The sequence below is a fragment of the Choristoneura fumiferana genome, chromosome 14 (assembly GCF_025370935.1).
Source record: "Choristoneura fumiferana chromosome 14, NRCan_CFum_1, whole genome shotgun sequence".
Classification (NCBI taxonomy): domain Eukaryota; kingdom Metazoa; phylum Arthropoda; class Insecta; order Lepidoptera; family Tortricidae; genus Choristoneura; species Choristoneura fumiferana.
The window spans coordinates 8,213,695-8,229,966 of record NC_133485.1 but is presented as its reverse complement, the minus strand read 5'-3'; the positions used below and the strand labels follow the sequence as shown (position 1 = coordinate 8,229,966).

The 16,272-nt window shown below is 37.1% G+C and overlaps 2 protein-coding genes across 3 annotated transcripts; one reads left to right on the top strand and one right to left on the bottom strand.

Annotated features, from left to right (window-relative positions):
• Positions 1-184: 184 nt before the first annotated feature.
• Positions 185-12,317, bottom strand: LOC141434996 (fanconi-associated nuclease 1-like). Of its 2 annotated transcripts, XM_074097496.1 has the most exons (12): positions 12,196-12,317; positions 11,611-12,082; positions 10,948-11,217; positions 9,849-10,053; positions 9,026-9,256; positions 8,523-8,645; positions 8,074-8,308; positions 7,508-7,713; positions 6,519-6,634; positions 6,178-6,429; positions 3,942-4,111; positions 185-2,663 (listed from the first exon to the last, which is right to left on the bottom strand). In XM_074097496.1, exons 2-12 carry the CDS (start codon positions 12,068-12,070, stop codon positions 2,505-2,507), a joined length of 2,427 nt encoding a protein of 808 aa, XP_073953597.1. In that variant the 5' UTR covers positions 12,071-12,082; positions 12,196-12,317; the 3' UTR covers positions 185-2,504. The 2 variants fall into 2 exon arrangements, with proteins under 2 accessions (XP_073953597.1, XP_073953596.1); XM_074097495.1 differs by having other exon boundaries at positions 11,611-12,317.
• Positions 12,318-13,226: 909 nt separating this feature from the next.
• LOC141434995 (dynein light chain Tctex-type 5-A-like) lies at positions 13,227-15,849 on the top strand. The gene is made up of 3 exons (XM_074097493.1): positions 13,227-13,408; positions 13,854-14,047; positions 15,426-15,849. Exons 1-3 carry the CDS (start codon positions 13,340-13,342, stop codon positions 15,589-15,591), a joined length of 429 nt encoding a protein of 142 aa, XP_073953594.1. The 5' UTR covers positions 13,227-13,339; the 3' UTR covers positions 15,592-15,849.
• Positions 15,850-16,272: the final 423 nt, after the last annotated feature.

Sequence of the window (16,272 nt, the reverse complement as noted above, 5' to 3'; positions counted from 1 at the left end):
CAAGCCGTTAGAAGTAGTAAGATATATTTCGCCATTTTGTAGATCGTTTCGTTCTAAAAGCCAGTCTAGTGCCGTAAGCAAGCCATAAGGTACATAGATGTTGTCGAGGACTTTACAATTTGCTGTCAGAACTTATTATGGTTATTATCATCCCCTATGGGTAGCCAATAGTCGTTAGTCTGAAAAATAAAGAAATAACTCCTCCAGATAACAACCTATAGGTACTGAGGGGACTGTAACTTGGTAAGAGCTTAGATAATGGAGATCTACGCGCGTGACTTTAAACTCAGTTCAAATAAAAATGGTTATTCTTCAATTATTTCGATTTATTGTAGAACTTATAACTACATTACATAGATAGTTCCAGCCGCTCAGGCTGTCGGGAGCAATCTGTGCGGCATGTATACCGCTGTCAATCGTTTTAAAGTCAAATTCTAGAAACATACAATATAAAAATACTACCATTATACATAATAAAATCAATCTAGCCTGCCAGGTGGTCAGTTTTACCACCTGCCAGCGGTATACAGCCTAGTCCCTACAGTAGGTACTCACTAAATTATACTTAATGTAATATAGTGAGTAATCTCTGAAAGAACTCAACCGATCGTATAATCATTAATGTACTTACGGCTGTTATGCACCGTCGACGACAGAGATTCGAATACCTATAGTTTTTTCCTATTTCGATGAAATTGATGTTGCAAGTGCAACATGCTACTCAATAAAAATGGGGATAAAAAGGAACTATGCATGTTCCAAATGCAATTGTTACCACACTACTGTTGAAGAAGCTGCGTCAGTCTTTACTTTTATAATTTTAATTCTATATTTAGTTTTTTTTTGTAATAAAAAAAAACGTATGGAACTAGCAACTGTTCTTTATTTTAGATATAATAACTGCACTTGTTACATTATTGTAAAATATTCCATTTAGATTTAAATGACCTGATGGTGATGATTGATTTGGAACATGGTTTTGGCTTACTTGTACTTAAATTAAGAATGTCAATATAACTATCATATTTGACTTAGTCAATTTTTTAATTTATTTATTACAGTGGCCGTCCGTGGTCACGAGTAGACTGAAGTGTAGGGTGTGAATTATATCCATCCCGGTTATAATAAAGCTTTCGTCTTCATGGAATCCTGTTATAAATAAGTGTCGGCGTCGGGATGAATGTTCGGAGGGACGATCGGACGTTGTTAGTGTTGTGTGTCGGTGTGATGGGGTGACAAATAAAAATGAACAAGTTCGGGTAGTTCGAGATAAGAGTGCCGGTACTTTTTGTGATCAAGTGCGGGTAGTTCGAAGGATTCGCGCTGCTAGGCAGACTTGACACCCTACACTTCAATCTACTCGTGACCACGGCCACGGTAATGTGGTTGAAACGTCGAGGTAAATATTACTTGTGTGTTTTACGTGATAAGTCCCGTTTGTGGTATTTTGACTATGAGTGAAAATCACTGTTTAGTTCTGAAAGGAAAACAAAATAAAAAAAACTAAACATATTCCACCTAGACAATATGCATCACACAGCAATAAATAACTTAATTATTATTTTTTTTATTTTAATTTAGACTTGACTAGTATTCACAATCACTTTTAACAATTTACCAAAATACCACGTATCATACGCCGAGTATAATATTTCCATTCAAAATGTTCCTTTTAGAAAAATAAGTTTTTGGTAAAAAAATAAAATATAAAAGCTTTTTTTGCTGACTGTACTTTTTGTCGACTTGACTTGCATTGTCACCCAAACTACATTTGCATACCAAATTTAAAGTCGATGCCATTAACTGGTGAAGAGTTCTGTCCTGCGGAAACGATCCTGCGCAAACTACCAAGATGTCACTACTAGATTATTATATTGCCACGCATTTACATAAGTATAACAAATTTTTAAGTCAATCTGACTACTAGAAGTTGATCGAATTTAAATTGCAAGATTTGACAACAGACAGACAGACAACGGGACAGGTGAAACAAAATAAAATTTTGTAACACAATTTAATACATAATGTCCTACAAACGTTCAAACAACTGAATTCTTTGTTTTCTTTTGATTTTTGGTTTTTTGGACAAGAAACCAATATTATATATAATAAATAACTTTTCGTGTAAAATCTTAACAGTAATATACCTAATCATTAAGGGTAGTAAAAACGTCCATAATTTCATTGTAAATGCATGCATGGCAACGGCAATTGAAGGTTCGTTCAGTCTACAGATGTTATCGGTGCGTATTATACATATACGTAGCTTCGCAAGGAAGTCTTTACGCAACAGGGTAAGGTTACAACGTCGTTATTCTGTACTAGGCTCGCCAATTATATCCCGCGGCACGGTGAGGGACTGAGAGATGCGCGAGGCCTGCCTCACGTGCACGATGCACGTGGCAAACGTAAGCGCTGATTGACGTGCGCGACTGTCACATACACATGGGCTGTAAGACATACTTAACTAGACTAGACGAACTTAAATAAGTATCTAAAGTGAGCTAAGACGAGGCTTTGTTAGATCGGCAACGCTGTCGCGTGGTGTCGGTGCCGACGTAGCAGAACCCGGTGTCAATGCCGTGCTCGCGCAGGTAGTTCATCCACTGAATCTGCTTCATCGACGAGTGGTCGTTATCTGACTTTACTTCCACGAATTTTATCTGTAAACATGTGTGTATGTTGTGTACACTTTATAGCAAACAAGTTTTTGGAAAAAAAAAACATTTTTAATACAAGCTTGTTTTGCTGACTCTACTTTTTGTCGACTTTACTTGCATTATCACCCAAACTACATTTGCATACTAAATTTCAAGTCCATGCCATTAACCGCTGAAGAGTTCTGTCCTGCGGAGAAGATCCTGGCCAAACCACCAGGATGTCACTATCAGATTATTGTATTGTCACGCAATTTACATAAGTATTGCAAATTTTAAGTCAATCCGACTACTTGAAGTTGGTCAAATTTAACTTGCAAGATTTGACTACAGACAGAGACAACCGGACAGGTGAACTAAATAAAAGCTTGTAAAAATAAAGAAACTAACTTTGAGATACATAAAAAAATTAACCATCAAATATCATCAAAATGATGGTAAAGTAGGTACATCTTTCATTTTCTTAAGGAAGGGTAGCGTACTTGTTTAAGACTAGAGACATAGGTTTAAGTAGTGTTTATTATAATAAGAATAACTTAGTCTGTGTGACACAGAAGTTAATTTATGTGGAAGTGGAGGAAAGCCGGTTTTACCATGAAAACTCATACGTGTCGTACGTAGCGGTCTATAGCGGTATAGGTGTAGGTAGCGGTTAGATTTCTCTAATATGGTGTCCCCCCACGCTATACAAGGTACAAATTCAGCGGAGGAGCAAGGGAAAAGGTTGCAGTCTATTGGTAACTAGCTGTTGCTCACGACTCATCGCTATCCCGCGGGAACTATGCATTTTTTTTTTCAGGATAAAAGTACCCTATAACCTTCCTTGGGATTTTAACTATCTCCATACCGAATTTCGTCTAAATCGATTCAGTGGTTGAAGCGTGAAAAGGTAACAGACCTACCCCCTTATTCATAAAACTTAACAAGCCTATGTTAACTAACAAATGCTTTGTCCCTTTTTAACAAATACAAATGTCGAAATGACAGATAAGGACAAACGAATTTTAGCGGCATTTTAACTAAATAGGTTTGATTGTCGTTTATGAATAAGGGGGTTAGAGGTTAGAGAGACAGGAGTCTTGAGTGTCGAGGGAGGATAGTTTTTATCCCGGAAAATTGCATAGTTCCCGCGGGATAGCGATAAAGGAAGTTTACGCGGGCGGAGTCGCAGGCAACAGCTACTTGGTATTATAGATGGAGTTCTCTTTTATGGTATCCCGGTAATATAGTTGGATTTATCTAATGGTGCCTCCCATGCTATACAAGGCATGTACTCGTAGTTACCTCCTTGTTGTGAACGTTCCAAAGCGTGACGTCGGGGAAGCCGCTATGCGCGTAGCGGTAGTCCCGCGCCAGCCGCCGACACAGCGCCGCCAGCGCGCGCGCGCCCGCGCATCCCGCCACGCCGCGCAACGCGCACCAGCTTATGCTGCGGTTTATGCCTGACAGCTCATCTGGAGATATACAAATATAATACTATTACAGTCAGCGTCATATAGTACGTAGCAGTCAAGATCACCAAATACTTGGAAACATCCAAATAGTCATTAACATTGACCCAATCAGAGCGATCAAATTGCTCAGGACATCCATCGTGTACATCACAACTGGTAGCGTAGCAGCCATAATATCCAAAAGTATGGGACACCCTAGAAAACTAAGCTTTATTTAAAAGGTTTATGGTTTAATCTCGAGTTGAGTGCGAAATAAATTAACACGTCATAAGATTCGCCTTTTTGTTTTTGATAATCACCGAAAAGAGTACCAACTTGTCAGTGATCGTTCCGTCTCTTTCATTTGGAGCCTGACGGCTTTTTTCACATTTTTATTTACATAGAATTCCGGATAAACGGATTTCCTTTTAAATATGGCTTGAATTGGCCAGTATAATTACATTATAAAAGAGTTTTTATTTAATTAAAAAGGTAATGACATGATTGACATGTGCATTTTGCACCAAGAGACTGAAAATGGAACACCGTTCACAATGTATTAAAGAGGATTAGCTAACTGGCGAGTACTGACTTTTCGCAACGTAACGTTTGGCAACCTGTTTCATTTCGCAACTTTTCATTTCGCAAACTCTAAAACTGTAAATATTTCAGGATTTAGTTTCTTTGGATTAGGTTAGGTTAGTTTTATAAAAATCCTGAAATATTTACAGTTTCAGAAATATTAAACAGTTGGGAAATGAAAAGTTACGAAATGAAACAGGTTGTCAAACGTTATTCGCCGAAACATTAGTAAACCGCTAACTGGATCATTGGACCTTACACGGTATGTGATAAAGTCAATTTTCCTGTGGTGTCCTATACTTTTGGATACTTTGGCTGCTACGGTACTAATGTCGGCTTGAATGTTATAAAGTATTTGGCGACGTGCGTGCTCCGGTATATTTGTACACGATGGATGTCTCGAACAATTTGATCGCTTTGACTGAGTCACTGGTAATGACTATTTTGTATGTTTCCAAGTATTTGGTGATCTTGACTGCTAAGTACTATATGACGCTGACTGTACCATATAAAATACTAGTACCATATAAACTACTAGTGTTTACCCGTGGCTTCGTACGCAAAAATTATTAAATCCAGTAATTAAGTTGAAATTCTGGGATATTATTAAATTCCCATGGGAATTCCCAAAAATTATATTGTGGTCTTTATCAACGTTGCATTATAAGTAACATTGCCTCACAAACCTTCACATTTATAATATTAGTAGAATTAATAGAATAACCTTATATGGGTTGAAACTTAACATAGTAGAGAACAGAACTAAAATGATAAATAAACCATTTTTTAAATATTGAACTATATTTGTTTGTACCGATACTACATGCAAGAGGGACCCCTTGTTTGCTTGCTTATATTATATTTATTATCTGTAAAATCTTAGAATCCCACTAATATTTCAAATGTGAAATTTTGTTTGTGTGTGCTTACTGGTATTTCAAGCTAAAACGTCACGAGCGAGTTGAAAAAAGTTTGGTATGTTGTTAGCTGAATAACGGCAATAACTCTTCTTCTAAGTCACTCACTACACTCTTGACAGAGTGGTTGTAATCGTCAGACGAGGATTAATCGTAAACATTCAGGACGACTTTCATGGGTAAATAGTGTGGTCATGGTTCCTCCTTGCTGTCCACACCAAAGAGCTGGAGTCCGAATTCGTAGTTGGCAATAGAGAAAACTGCTGTCTACTTTCACATTAGATCCCTTAAGCAGCGTTTCCACCAGAGATGTGCGAGGATGTGTTGCGAGGAATATGTTTTTCATTGACCAATAACAACGCTTCATTTACCTCGCCTCGCTCCGCTCAGCTCTTTCCACCAGAGATGTGTAAATGAAGCGTTTCTATTGGTTAATGCAAAACACATCCTCGCACATTATTGGTGGAAACTCTGCTTTTATCACCTTTTAAGACACGGAAAAGATGGGTCCGTCCTATTGTAAAATCGGCCACGGCTCAGACTTTACAAGCACATACGCAAAAACTCAATAACAGTACAAGAACTTACGTTCCGGCCTTTTATTCCAAACATCTTCCATCATTTTCAACACTTCCATCTCTGAAGACTCCTCTATGAGACTGAGTCGGTCGTCGATGATTGTCTGTCTGTTCACGTAAAAACTTTCCGAGAACAGATCTAGCGGGTACACCTGGAAGTGAGACAGAAATATGCCGCGGACTCCGCGCGGCTTCGAGTAAATGATGTCCCAGAACAGGAGGAAGAATATTGTTGTTATTATCCTGCCCTCCCAGTGCTCGCCTGCGAAACACATTTTACTCTATAGTTGTAGTATGTATGTACATATGAAGACAATGTCAAAGTCAAACTGCGTGTATAAAATCAGTTACCGTGTGTAAATTTGCCAGTAGAGATGTAGTGGGTAATAGCAAACTCTTCCACACATTGAATAATTCTGCCTTCTGAAGTTTTCGTCTCGAATCTCGATTTGCCTTTTGACGTGTTCCTTAAAAACAAAAAGTTTTGGTTTTTAAGCCCCAATGCAAAAAGAGGGGTGTTATAAGTTTGACCGCTATGTGTGTCTGTCTGTCTGTCTGTCTGTGGCACAGTAGCTCTTAAACGGGTGGACCGATTTGAATGCGGTTTTTTTATTTGAAATCACGTTTTCTAACGATGGTTTTTAGACATGACAGATATTGAACTTTGAAGAGACAAAGTCGGGGGTTTTCCAACTTTTTGTTGGTTATATTCATAATTCACCTGTTCTCATGCATTCATAGTTAGTTGTCTTTTTTCAAGTTTGTAGCCATAAAAAAATGTTGTGCTTCACAGTTAGTGTCAGTAACAACTAGACTAAGCCTTGGAGCCTTAGGGTCTCTCCACATCTATCAATGGTTAATTTGGGCTAACTTTTAATATTTCTATTGTTATAATTAATTAAAGAACACGCTTTAATACTAACTGCCTAACTGCGCCATCGTCAGACCATGGAAACTACATTTGGTCAAAATACACCCTAAAACCTTTCTAACAAGCATAAACACTTAGTGCCAGTGCCTGCCTGACTACTCCATCATCTGACCCTGGAAGGTTCCATTGTCAAGATACACCACAAGACTATCCTAACAAGTCCGAACATGGCTAGCATGGCACGGTTCTGTCTTGGAGTTCCAATATCTAGCTTCCGAGTTCATCAGATCAGTTTGATGGTACCATATTATTGTATTGCCACCAGAACTACGCATAACTGCCAATTTTAGTATCAATACAATAATAAGAGGGTGAATATCAAGTTGAAAGATTGTTACATACATAGTTACTTACATAGATATATACATAGTTACAAATGAAGCTAATATAAGCGTGATATTAAACTTACTCCATCGGCTGTTTGTATACATGGTCAGCGTCCAAATTTTTCTCTAAAATGTTGTCCTTATTAGCATGTTCAAGTAGTTGTGTTTTCAAGTGTTCACTGATCTTGTTGGTTTTCTGCCGAGCTATTTTAACAGCGCGACGTCGCATCAAATCCTTTTCTTCTTCAGATAAATTGGACTTGAAGCCTTCTAGTAAAACCTCAGCCGCCTAAAATAATAAACAAATGATTGCATTATACGCGCTTTCAGAATCGCCTCTTTCTAGCAAACAATACGAGATACTCCTTAGGAAGCTATTGTGAACGCTCAGGCTAGCGTTATTGCTCATAATGCAAAATTAAGGACAGTAAGGAGATGGAAACGCAAATAAGGGGCTGTTTCACCCCCCTGTTTGGTGTTTTGTTTGTGATGCCGTGTCCGTCTATTCGAACAAAACAAATAGAGACGGCATCACATTTAACCATCAGTTAACACTAATCAAGGGGTGGTGAAACAGCCCCTAAATGTACGAAGCGAAGGAGTATTATTAAAATGTATATATTTATAGTAGGTCATTATCATTACTAACCTCATCACACCGGTGAAGTAGACTGTGCAATATCAAAGCCTTTTCTGCATACCAGCCTGCTTTTTTGTGTTGCCGGAATGCCGTTTGGAAAATCAAACGCGTGAGGATATCTAATGCCAGCTCATAGTTCTCGGCAGTCTTCTCTTTCTTCAATTCTTGTACGCCTGAGTCAAGAATTCTTATGTACAAGTATGCAGGTGTAAACCTTCGCAGCCAAGTTGGAAGAGCTTTGTAACTGTGGACATAAGATAATAATTATTTCCATACCTAACAAAACAGTCACAGTCAGTATTTACATTTCTGCAATAAAGCGCTTCTATAAAGTACCACAAAGTGATGATCTTTGTGGTATTTAATTATTTAAAATTAATTTTAAATATGGAAAGCAAATTATGTCTGATCTCTGATCTGCCATATACTAGATTGGTTTTAATATTAATAATACTTACCGGGACATTTCCTCGCTTGCAATTGCTTTAAAAGCAATGAATACCCTCTTGACCAAATCGGACTTTGCAACAGAGCTTGTCTCACTTAGAAATTCTTCATTAATAGTATGTGCAACCATGTATCTTAAAAAAACATAATATACCGGTTAAGATAAAATTTGGTATAGAGATAGTTTAAGACTCTGAGAAAGGCATAGGATAGTTTTATCCAAAAAAATTGCATAATTACCGCAGGATAGCGATAAATTAATTCTGGGCAGACAGAGTCGCGGGTAACAGCTAGTATAAAATATATCTTTAGACAATGAATTAGTTTTTTATTGGTTTGAAATATAAATTTAAATATAATATGATTTTAAATCAATTGAAACTTGGCTCTACACTATACTGCTGTCGACTATATGTAGCAATTTATGATCAAAAAAGGCTTATTTAAATTATCCAGTACTTGAAATTTATTATATACAATAGGAAACAAAATTATGTCAAAATAAATTTAATACCTTTCAAACTCGTCTTTGTTTTCAAAAACCGCACTAGCGTTGTCTAGTTTCATGTCCCTATCAACAGGATACGATTCTCTGTTTATTTTGTCATGTATCAGCGCCAGTTCCAACTTTTTCTCCCTGATCATGGTATAGTCCATGCCAAGGTACATCAGCACATACAGCTTATTCAGAGTGCTTCGAGCAAAGTCTGATAGTTTGTAGCAAGAGCCCGCCTTTGCTCTCATGCTGAGGAAGGAAAAGAATAAACTTTCAAATGATAAAAATACTCAATTTGAAACAGCTGCAATGACTTACCCCCTTATTCATAAACGACAATCAAACCTATTTTAGTTAAAATGCCGCTAAAATTCGTTTGTCCTTATCTCTCACTTCGACATTTGTATTTGTTAGAAAGGGACAAAGCATTTGTTAGCTAACATAGGCTTGTTAAGTTTTATGAATAAGGGGGTTAGGCGCTGAAATGACTGTGACTTCTATTGGTTTTAAATATGGCTATGCTATACTAGAACTCTGTTGTAAGTGGATAAACAAGTGGCTGGCTGTTGATTGTTAGCTGTTAACTTAAAGCCCGGCGAGCAGTCACCAGTGCATAGTGAGTATAATAAGCCCAATTTTATGTTATGCAAGTCACAGGGTATAAACTAAAATACCTATGCAGATATTTTAAGGTCTTCACCATACATGATAATATACTAAGCGGCAAAAAATCTGGCCCTCAAATGTATGCAGAAATAGGTAATTTTGTATATACAGTGGGCCAAATTTTGTGCCGCTGAGTATATATTGCAAAGCAAGTAAGTATAGTTATAGTATTTACATTTTGAGGACTCTATGAGAATTATCACTGGCCTTGCCAGGTGTAAAAAAGCTGCTGATGTTAGAGGTGCGACGGCTGAAACTGCTCAAAGCTTCAATGGCATCCTGCTTTGAATGAACTTTCAACTTCAAGTCTTTACAAATTAGTTTTACTTCTTCAGCTTTTAAGATTACAGCAAGTTCTTCAAAAGTCATGTTGTTGCAACCTGGAATGATGCAAACAGATCACTTTTAATGTTTGTAACATATATTATGGGTTGTTGTTGTTATTTTTTTTTAAAATATGGCTCTGTCCATTGGAAGACAATTTTGCCAGTGTCTAGTAGCACCTAGTAGTTTTTGCCGTTGTACAATAAAAAAGTTCTAGAAAACGAAATATGAGAGGTAATGGTGGATGAACGATGACAGCGCAAATCCTATATTATGGGTTGTACTTTATAAACATAACAGAGATATTGATATTTGACACATATTGCAGTTATATGTAAGTGGCTTGACAGCAAAATGATTATGAAATTAAATGTGCATAGACAGCAGCTGATGCAAACATTCTGTATGTGGTTGTGCAATCCCATTGTATGGTGTCTCAATTTGCTTGTGATTTGAATGTTTTGTGCTACTGTGCTTTCCTAATATATTTAACAACAATATGTACTTAATTTCAACACAATGCTAGGATAGTTTAGTGTAACCTCAATTGTTCCTTTTTAATTAATGTTTATGACTTATTAAAATAAAAAATTACACAATGCACAAAATATAAAAAAGCTCTAATTTTAATACTTGGCACCATTTTTTTTTTTTTTTTAATTTGGAGATAGATAATAGCCACATTTATTTTGTCAAGATTTAAACTAATAACAAGTGGTTTATTTAAAGTAAAACATTTATAAAGAATATAACTATTATTGGTTGCAAACTAGGTTAAGCCCGTCATGCTACAACTAGGTTTGGGGTACAGACATTTACTTAAAAACACAAAATACAGCAATTGAAATTAAATTTCCAAAAACTGCAATTAAAGTTGTAAAATTTTCAAACACAGCATTCAAAAACCACTTAGTTACTATGTCTAAATCAAAAGTTTTTTTTTTACATACCTAGCTTCAGCCAATTACTTCTCACCAATGACTCAACCATCTCATCTAAGCTGGGATCATCCAATGGCTCTTTATCTTCACTCACAATTTCGCTGATCTGTTTCCTCCGGTACCATCCTTCCTTGCGCCAGAACAAACGGCATACTAGCTTCATTCCTGGGTGTACCACCAACATATAGCTTCTTAATAGCTCTTGTGCACTTTCATCTAATAGTGGTTTCAGTGAATTATCATTTAAATATCTATCCACAATTTGGAGAAAAAATATTGCTGAAATAAAGATAAGTACATATGCCTTACATGTCATTTTACAACAAGTATTTTATATTATCAGTCCAAAAGGGGGAGAAGGAGGGCACAGGGATCACAATCCTCTGCCCTCTTCTTAAAAATCATGAAATTGACCATATTAGAGAATTCTATTCTATTATAAAAATTATATTGTGACAATATCATCACATTAAAATTAGTTTTATTTTTATTTTTTTATTAATATTAGCACATGCATTTAACAATATATTTACAGTATGCCAAACTGTAAAATATTTGGTTGGAGATGCACTCTCCATAACCGAAGTTCACTAATACTTATCAACTATCATCTGAAGCTTTTATGAGAAAGAATGCTGACCCATAAAATTATAATAAAAAGGCAGAACTTACTTTTGTCATCCAGGCCTTGGCATGCTTTATCAAAACCTGGCACATCTTCTAAATCTTCAGTATGGCCTGCATTTCCAGTTAATTCTTTAGCTAAATTCCTCCTGATCTTAGTAGGAGTTCTTTTTTTAACACTGCGCTTCTTGGATGGCGAAAAAAATCTATCTTTAGAACCGGAACTGATCTTAGCAGTTGATGATATGCTTGGAGTCTTTTGTGGTGTTTTTTTAGGAGTTTGCGGCGAGACAGAGTATATGACAGTTTTATCACTATCATTAGATTGCTGTGACAAATTTGGCGACCGTAGCTTCGGCGGGGGAGTAACAAAATCGTCATCATCGTCACTCAGTAAACTTACATCGACCACCACATGTTTATCTTCGATTCGGATTTTAGGAGATTTTGCCAGATTCGGTGACTTGGTGAGACTCAAGTTTGGTTTTTTTCTTTTAAAGTTTTCCATGTTGTTAAATCTCTGCGACGAATGGACTTTCGTTTTAAAGAAGTTTGTTATTGTCAGTTGTTGAGACATATTATTAGAAAATTCTGAAAATTAGTAGATCACTTGCACATGCATATCAAACTCACTTTACGTCAGAGCGCCATAAAGCATACGATCGAAATACTGAACTCACTTTCACTTGTTACTAAACAAGGTACGACGGATTAAAGAATAAATAAAATAAAGTTTCGCTGATTTCGCTCGCAAAACTGACACTTGGCATGTCACATGTCAATGTCACTGCACTGACATGTGTCATATGTCCGATAGTGACAGTAGATCCGATTCGTTCTTAAAAAGAAACTAGCGTTTTGACTAATATCTTGAACAGTTCAGCAGAGCTACTACGAAATTCGAAAAACGAAGTTCGTATCGTACCGTCCCTCTCACTCTCGTATTAAATAATATAAGCGTCGGCGGGGCAGTACGATACGAACTTCAATTTTCGAGTTTCGTAGTAACCCTGCTGTGTACAGTCCAGTCCCTCATACTTAATTGAAGAAAATAATACTTATAAGCGAAATGTACTTATAGGGAATCGAGCTTGTAGTTCGTCTCAAGTTTGTTTCTTCTCAAGGCTTCGAAAATAATTAAACTTAAAGATGAAAAAGGTGTACCTAAAAGCTATGATACGGTATGATATGACTCATCCGGTTTGAAGGACCAAAAACGATTACGGGAGACCGTGGAGAGATGTGACAGGATAGTTGCAGGCTAGCAGTTAAATCGACTTTGTCAACTACTTACTCTCCTCTGTCACAACTGTCCTCGGTCTTACTCCGTTTAATTTAAGGTTCGAATTAACGGTCAAATTTGTAACACACGTTTCTCGGTATTTCGAAGGCAAATGGACTAAAAATACTTACATGTACATTTATTAGCGGTATTTATTATGTTTTTATTATAGAAGTTAATACAATTTTAAATAGTTTCGTTGTTTCATTTAAAAACGTGTGAAAATTTTACCGGTAAGTTTCAAATGTTAAAATAAATGGAGTATAGGTAATTTTATGACGAAGTCGGAGCATTATTCTGATGAAAGTGACGATGGTGGACATTATTATGTATAGTGTTTATAATACAATACAGTGTGGACCAAATGTTTTATGATGATCAAAATCTAGATGGTTTATTTACCCTGGCTTATGTACCCATCCCAAATATATTTAGTACTTATTAAGTTGTAAAAATTGCAAATAAATAAAAAAAAAACAAGAAATCGAGGACAATATGTCAAGAGAATTCAGAAGATTTTCATTTCGTATAAACAGTGGACCTAGACGCAGCAATAATAAACCCGTATGTATTTTTAAATCTGTGTTGCTTAGTGACAATTATTATTGAGAAAAAAAGGAATAATTAATATGGAATAAAATCCAGCTTTTTCACACGTATTTTACATGTTCACAAATAGCTCGTATAATATCTACCTTCGTTCTTTTCCATTCAAATCATCTTGCTGGTATACATACCTACCTACTTCACAATTTTGCTCAGTAAGTAGAATATGACGAGTTGTTATGCATGTATCTAATTACAAAGACTGATGACTGAATGATGAAAGACTGATAGGTAATTTATCTATTTCAAAAGGTGACTTACTAAGGCATACATATTAACATCGTACAGTTACTTACATAACAATCATGGCTATAACTATAACTAGGTACTTAGGTACTAGGTAGAAAGTTATCGATCAAACATCACAATGTCCGATAGCCAACCAGAGCCTGTGCCCAAACAGGTTCGCATTTATCAACCTACGTATCAAATTAACTCGAGGAAGCGTTTCAACGTGGAAAAGGTGGAGAAAATACTGAAGCAGATCGTGGACACGGAGCTCGAGGAGGTCGAATACAGCGAGAAACTCGTGCCCGAGCTGTGCCTCACCCTGGCCGAGTCCATTCGCAACGCCGTCAAAGAAGAAAACTATGACAGGTTCCTGACATGTTTGACAATTGACATACCTACTAGTTATTAAAATTTTCTGTAATTAAAAGAACTGAAAATGTAAAAATTTTAAAGCATAATGTACATTATACCATTACTTGCTGGTGCATCATTTATTATTTCCAGCTTTTATTGCTTTTCGAAGAAATGCAAGAAGTAAAATGATTTGATTTGAACCATTTGACTGACAAGTGATCCGCCCCAGTGCTGTTCTCATCGAGCGACAGATCAGCGGGGCATTGCGTTGCTTCATTGTATTAATTACGAGTAGATATAATGTGCCTTGTGCCAATACTTGTCGGTGTATCACTTATTTCACTATACTATTGTTGTGCTTGTCAGACTAGTAAAGGTAATGGAAAGAAAAAGAAATAAAATGCTGCTGTCGAAATCCCAGGTACCTAAGCCTATTGATTAATTAATTGCCTACGTTTAAATGTCTAAATACAAAAACATTAGCCGTTGAGGCCCAATCCTGCCCGCGTTTTAGTCGTACCTATGCTACTCTTCATTAACCATGTATTTAGTTGTCTAAAAGACAAAGGGACATGCTTATCTCTAAACGCAACTGTGGGACAGCATCGTCCAGGGTTCGACATTATGAAATAAGTAGTAAATCTGGTATGCGAGTGGATAAGTAAGTATAGGTAGGTACTTAACGTAATTCGCAAATGAACCTAACAATTTTGTATGTAGGCATTTTTACTTCTAATACTTCTGCACACGATGTGATGTCTTTTCATCTCCTCGCGTCCTGCCTGACCTGTGTAGGGTAGGACAGGCAGAACACAATAGTAGGTATACAAGTGTTCATAGCTTGCATTATACATCTTTTATCGCCTTTCAAGTTAATTTATTACTTAGACTAAGTACTTACATAGGTACTTGACCCAGATTTGTTAGTAGGTAGGTATCTAACATTAAAATAATTATTGATTACGTTAATAGCGGACATAATTTATAATATAGCAGAGCCGATTGAAGTATTTTTCGATCTTATTGCGTGGACATAAAGCTTTTTTGATCAGTTTAAGCCGATTATTGTGTCGATATGTTGTGAGGAAACCCTATAATAGGAGAGATATAGCCCGCGTCAAGAAAATCTAGCTGTGACCGTTAATGCGCAAAAGTACAAAATAGGTATCACGGGGGACGGAGCGGCGCACGGGGCACGGGGCGTGTGGGGCTGGCTGGCAAGTATAATTGCGTGCAGAAATTAACAGTCACGGCTAGGCTTTCGTACTACCGGCTGTACCTGGCTGCCACAGTGCTCAAGATGAGGGAAAAAGATGGAACCTATTTGCTTTGAATTTGCTGAAAGTCATTGTCTGTATGAGCATGAACTCAGTGTTTCATTTGACCGCAGGTACCGGATAATAGTGTGTGTGAACATCTCGCAGCGTCGGCAGCAGAGCCTGCACATCTCGCACTCCTTCCTGTGGGACCACGAGCGCGACACGTTCGCGTCGCGCACCTTCGAGAACTGCCACATCCACGCCTGCGCCGTCGTCTACGGCATCTACTTTGATTAACGTGCCTTGTGTTGTCGAGTACCAGTCTGAATTTGACCTGGAGCAGACTATACTTACTTGGAGAGAATATGATTAGAGAGCGGCATGCCGTAGTCTCAAGTCTCGGGATTGTCGCCAAAATTTGCCATTTATTTGCTAACGGTATGGTAAAAGGGGCTACTTGAGCCTTATGCATAATTTGCATGTCCTGTCCGAGTAATTATGCTCTAAGGATTTAGTTTTGTATTCAATATAGTTTGTAAATACATATTACATAGTCAAAAACTTGTTTTATTTGAATTTACAGAAATAGCAGTAGCTCGTACTTAAATGCCCAAAGGGTGAACCTGTAAGGTGCTTTTCCACCAGCGAGGTGTGGCGAGATGAAGTGGAACGAGAATTGAGAAGTGTTGAATCGTTGGTGCGGAGTTAATGAACACTGTAACGCTGCGATTCGGTTGATTATTACAATAACAAAAATATTAATTCCTGTAGCGCACATCCTCGCCAATCAGTATTGTTTCCACCTAAGATGTGCCCTACTAATCTCAATTAACTTATCGTCTCGCCTCGCCTGTGGATAAAGCACCTTTAAACTGGGAGTGCAGATTTATAGAAGTTTTTAGAACTAGATACGCACATGCATCTCAGAAACTCATAGCTGCTAATCAGATCCCTAAAATAGTGTTAGCATAAGGCACC

Excerpts from the sequence above, each read along its gene's own strand:
- LOC141434996 (XM_074097495.1), bottom strand. The coding sequence starts at position 12,139 with ATGTCTCAACAACTGACAATAACAAACTTCTTTAAAACGAAAGTCCAT. Across the intron at positions 10,054-10,947 it reads AAGTAATTGGCTGAAGCTAG|GTTGCAACAACATGACTTTT; the intron begins GTATGTAAAAAA and ends GCATCATTCCAG. Across the intron at positions 9,257-9,848 it reads TCTCATAGAGTCCTCAAAAT|CATGAGAGCAAAGGCGGGCT; the intron begins GTAAATACTATA and ends TTCCTTCCTCAG.
- LOC141434995 (XM_074097493.1), top strand. The coding sequence starts at position 13,340 with ATGTCAAGAGAATTCAGAAGATTTTCATTTCGTATAAACAGTGGACCT. Across the intron at positions 13,409-13,853 it reads GACGCAGCAATAATAAACCC|GTTCGCATTTATCAACCTAC; the intron begins GTATGTATTTTT and ends GTGCCCAAACAG. Across the intron at positions 14,048-15,425 it reads AAAGAAGAAAACTATGACAG|GTACCGGATAATAGTGTGTG; the intron begins GTTCCTGACATG and ends ATTTGACCGCAG.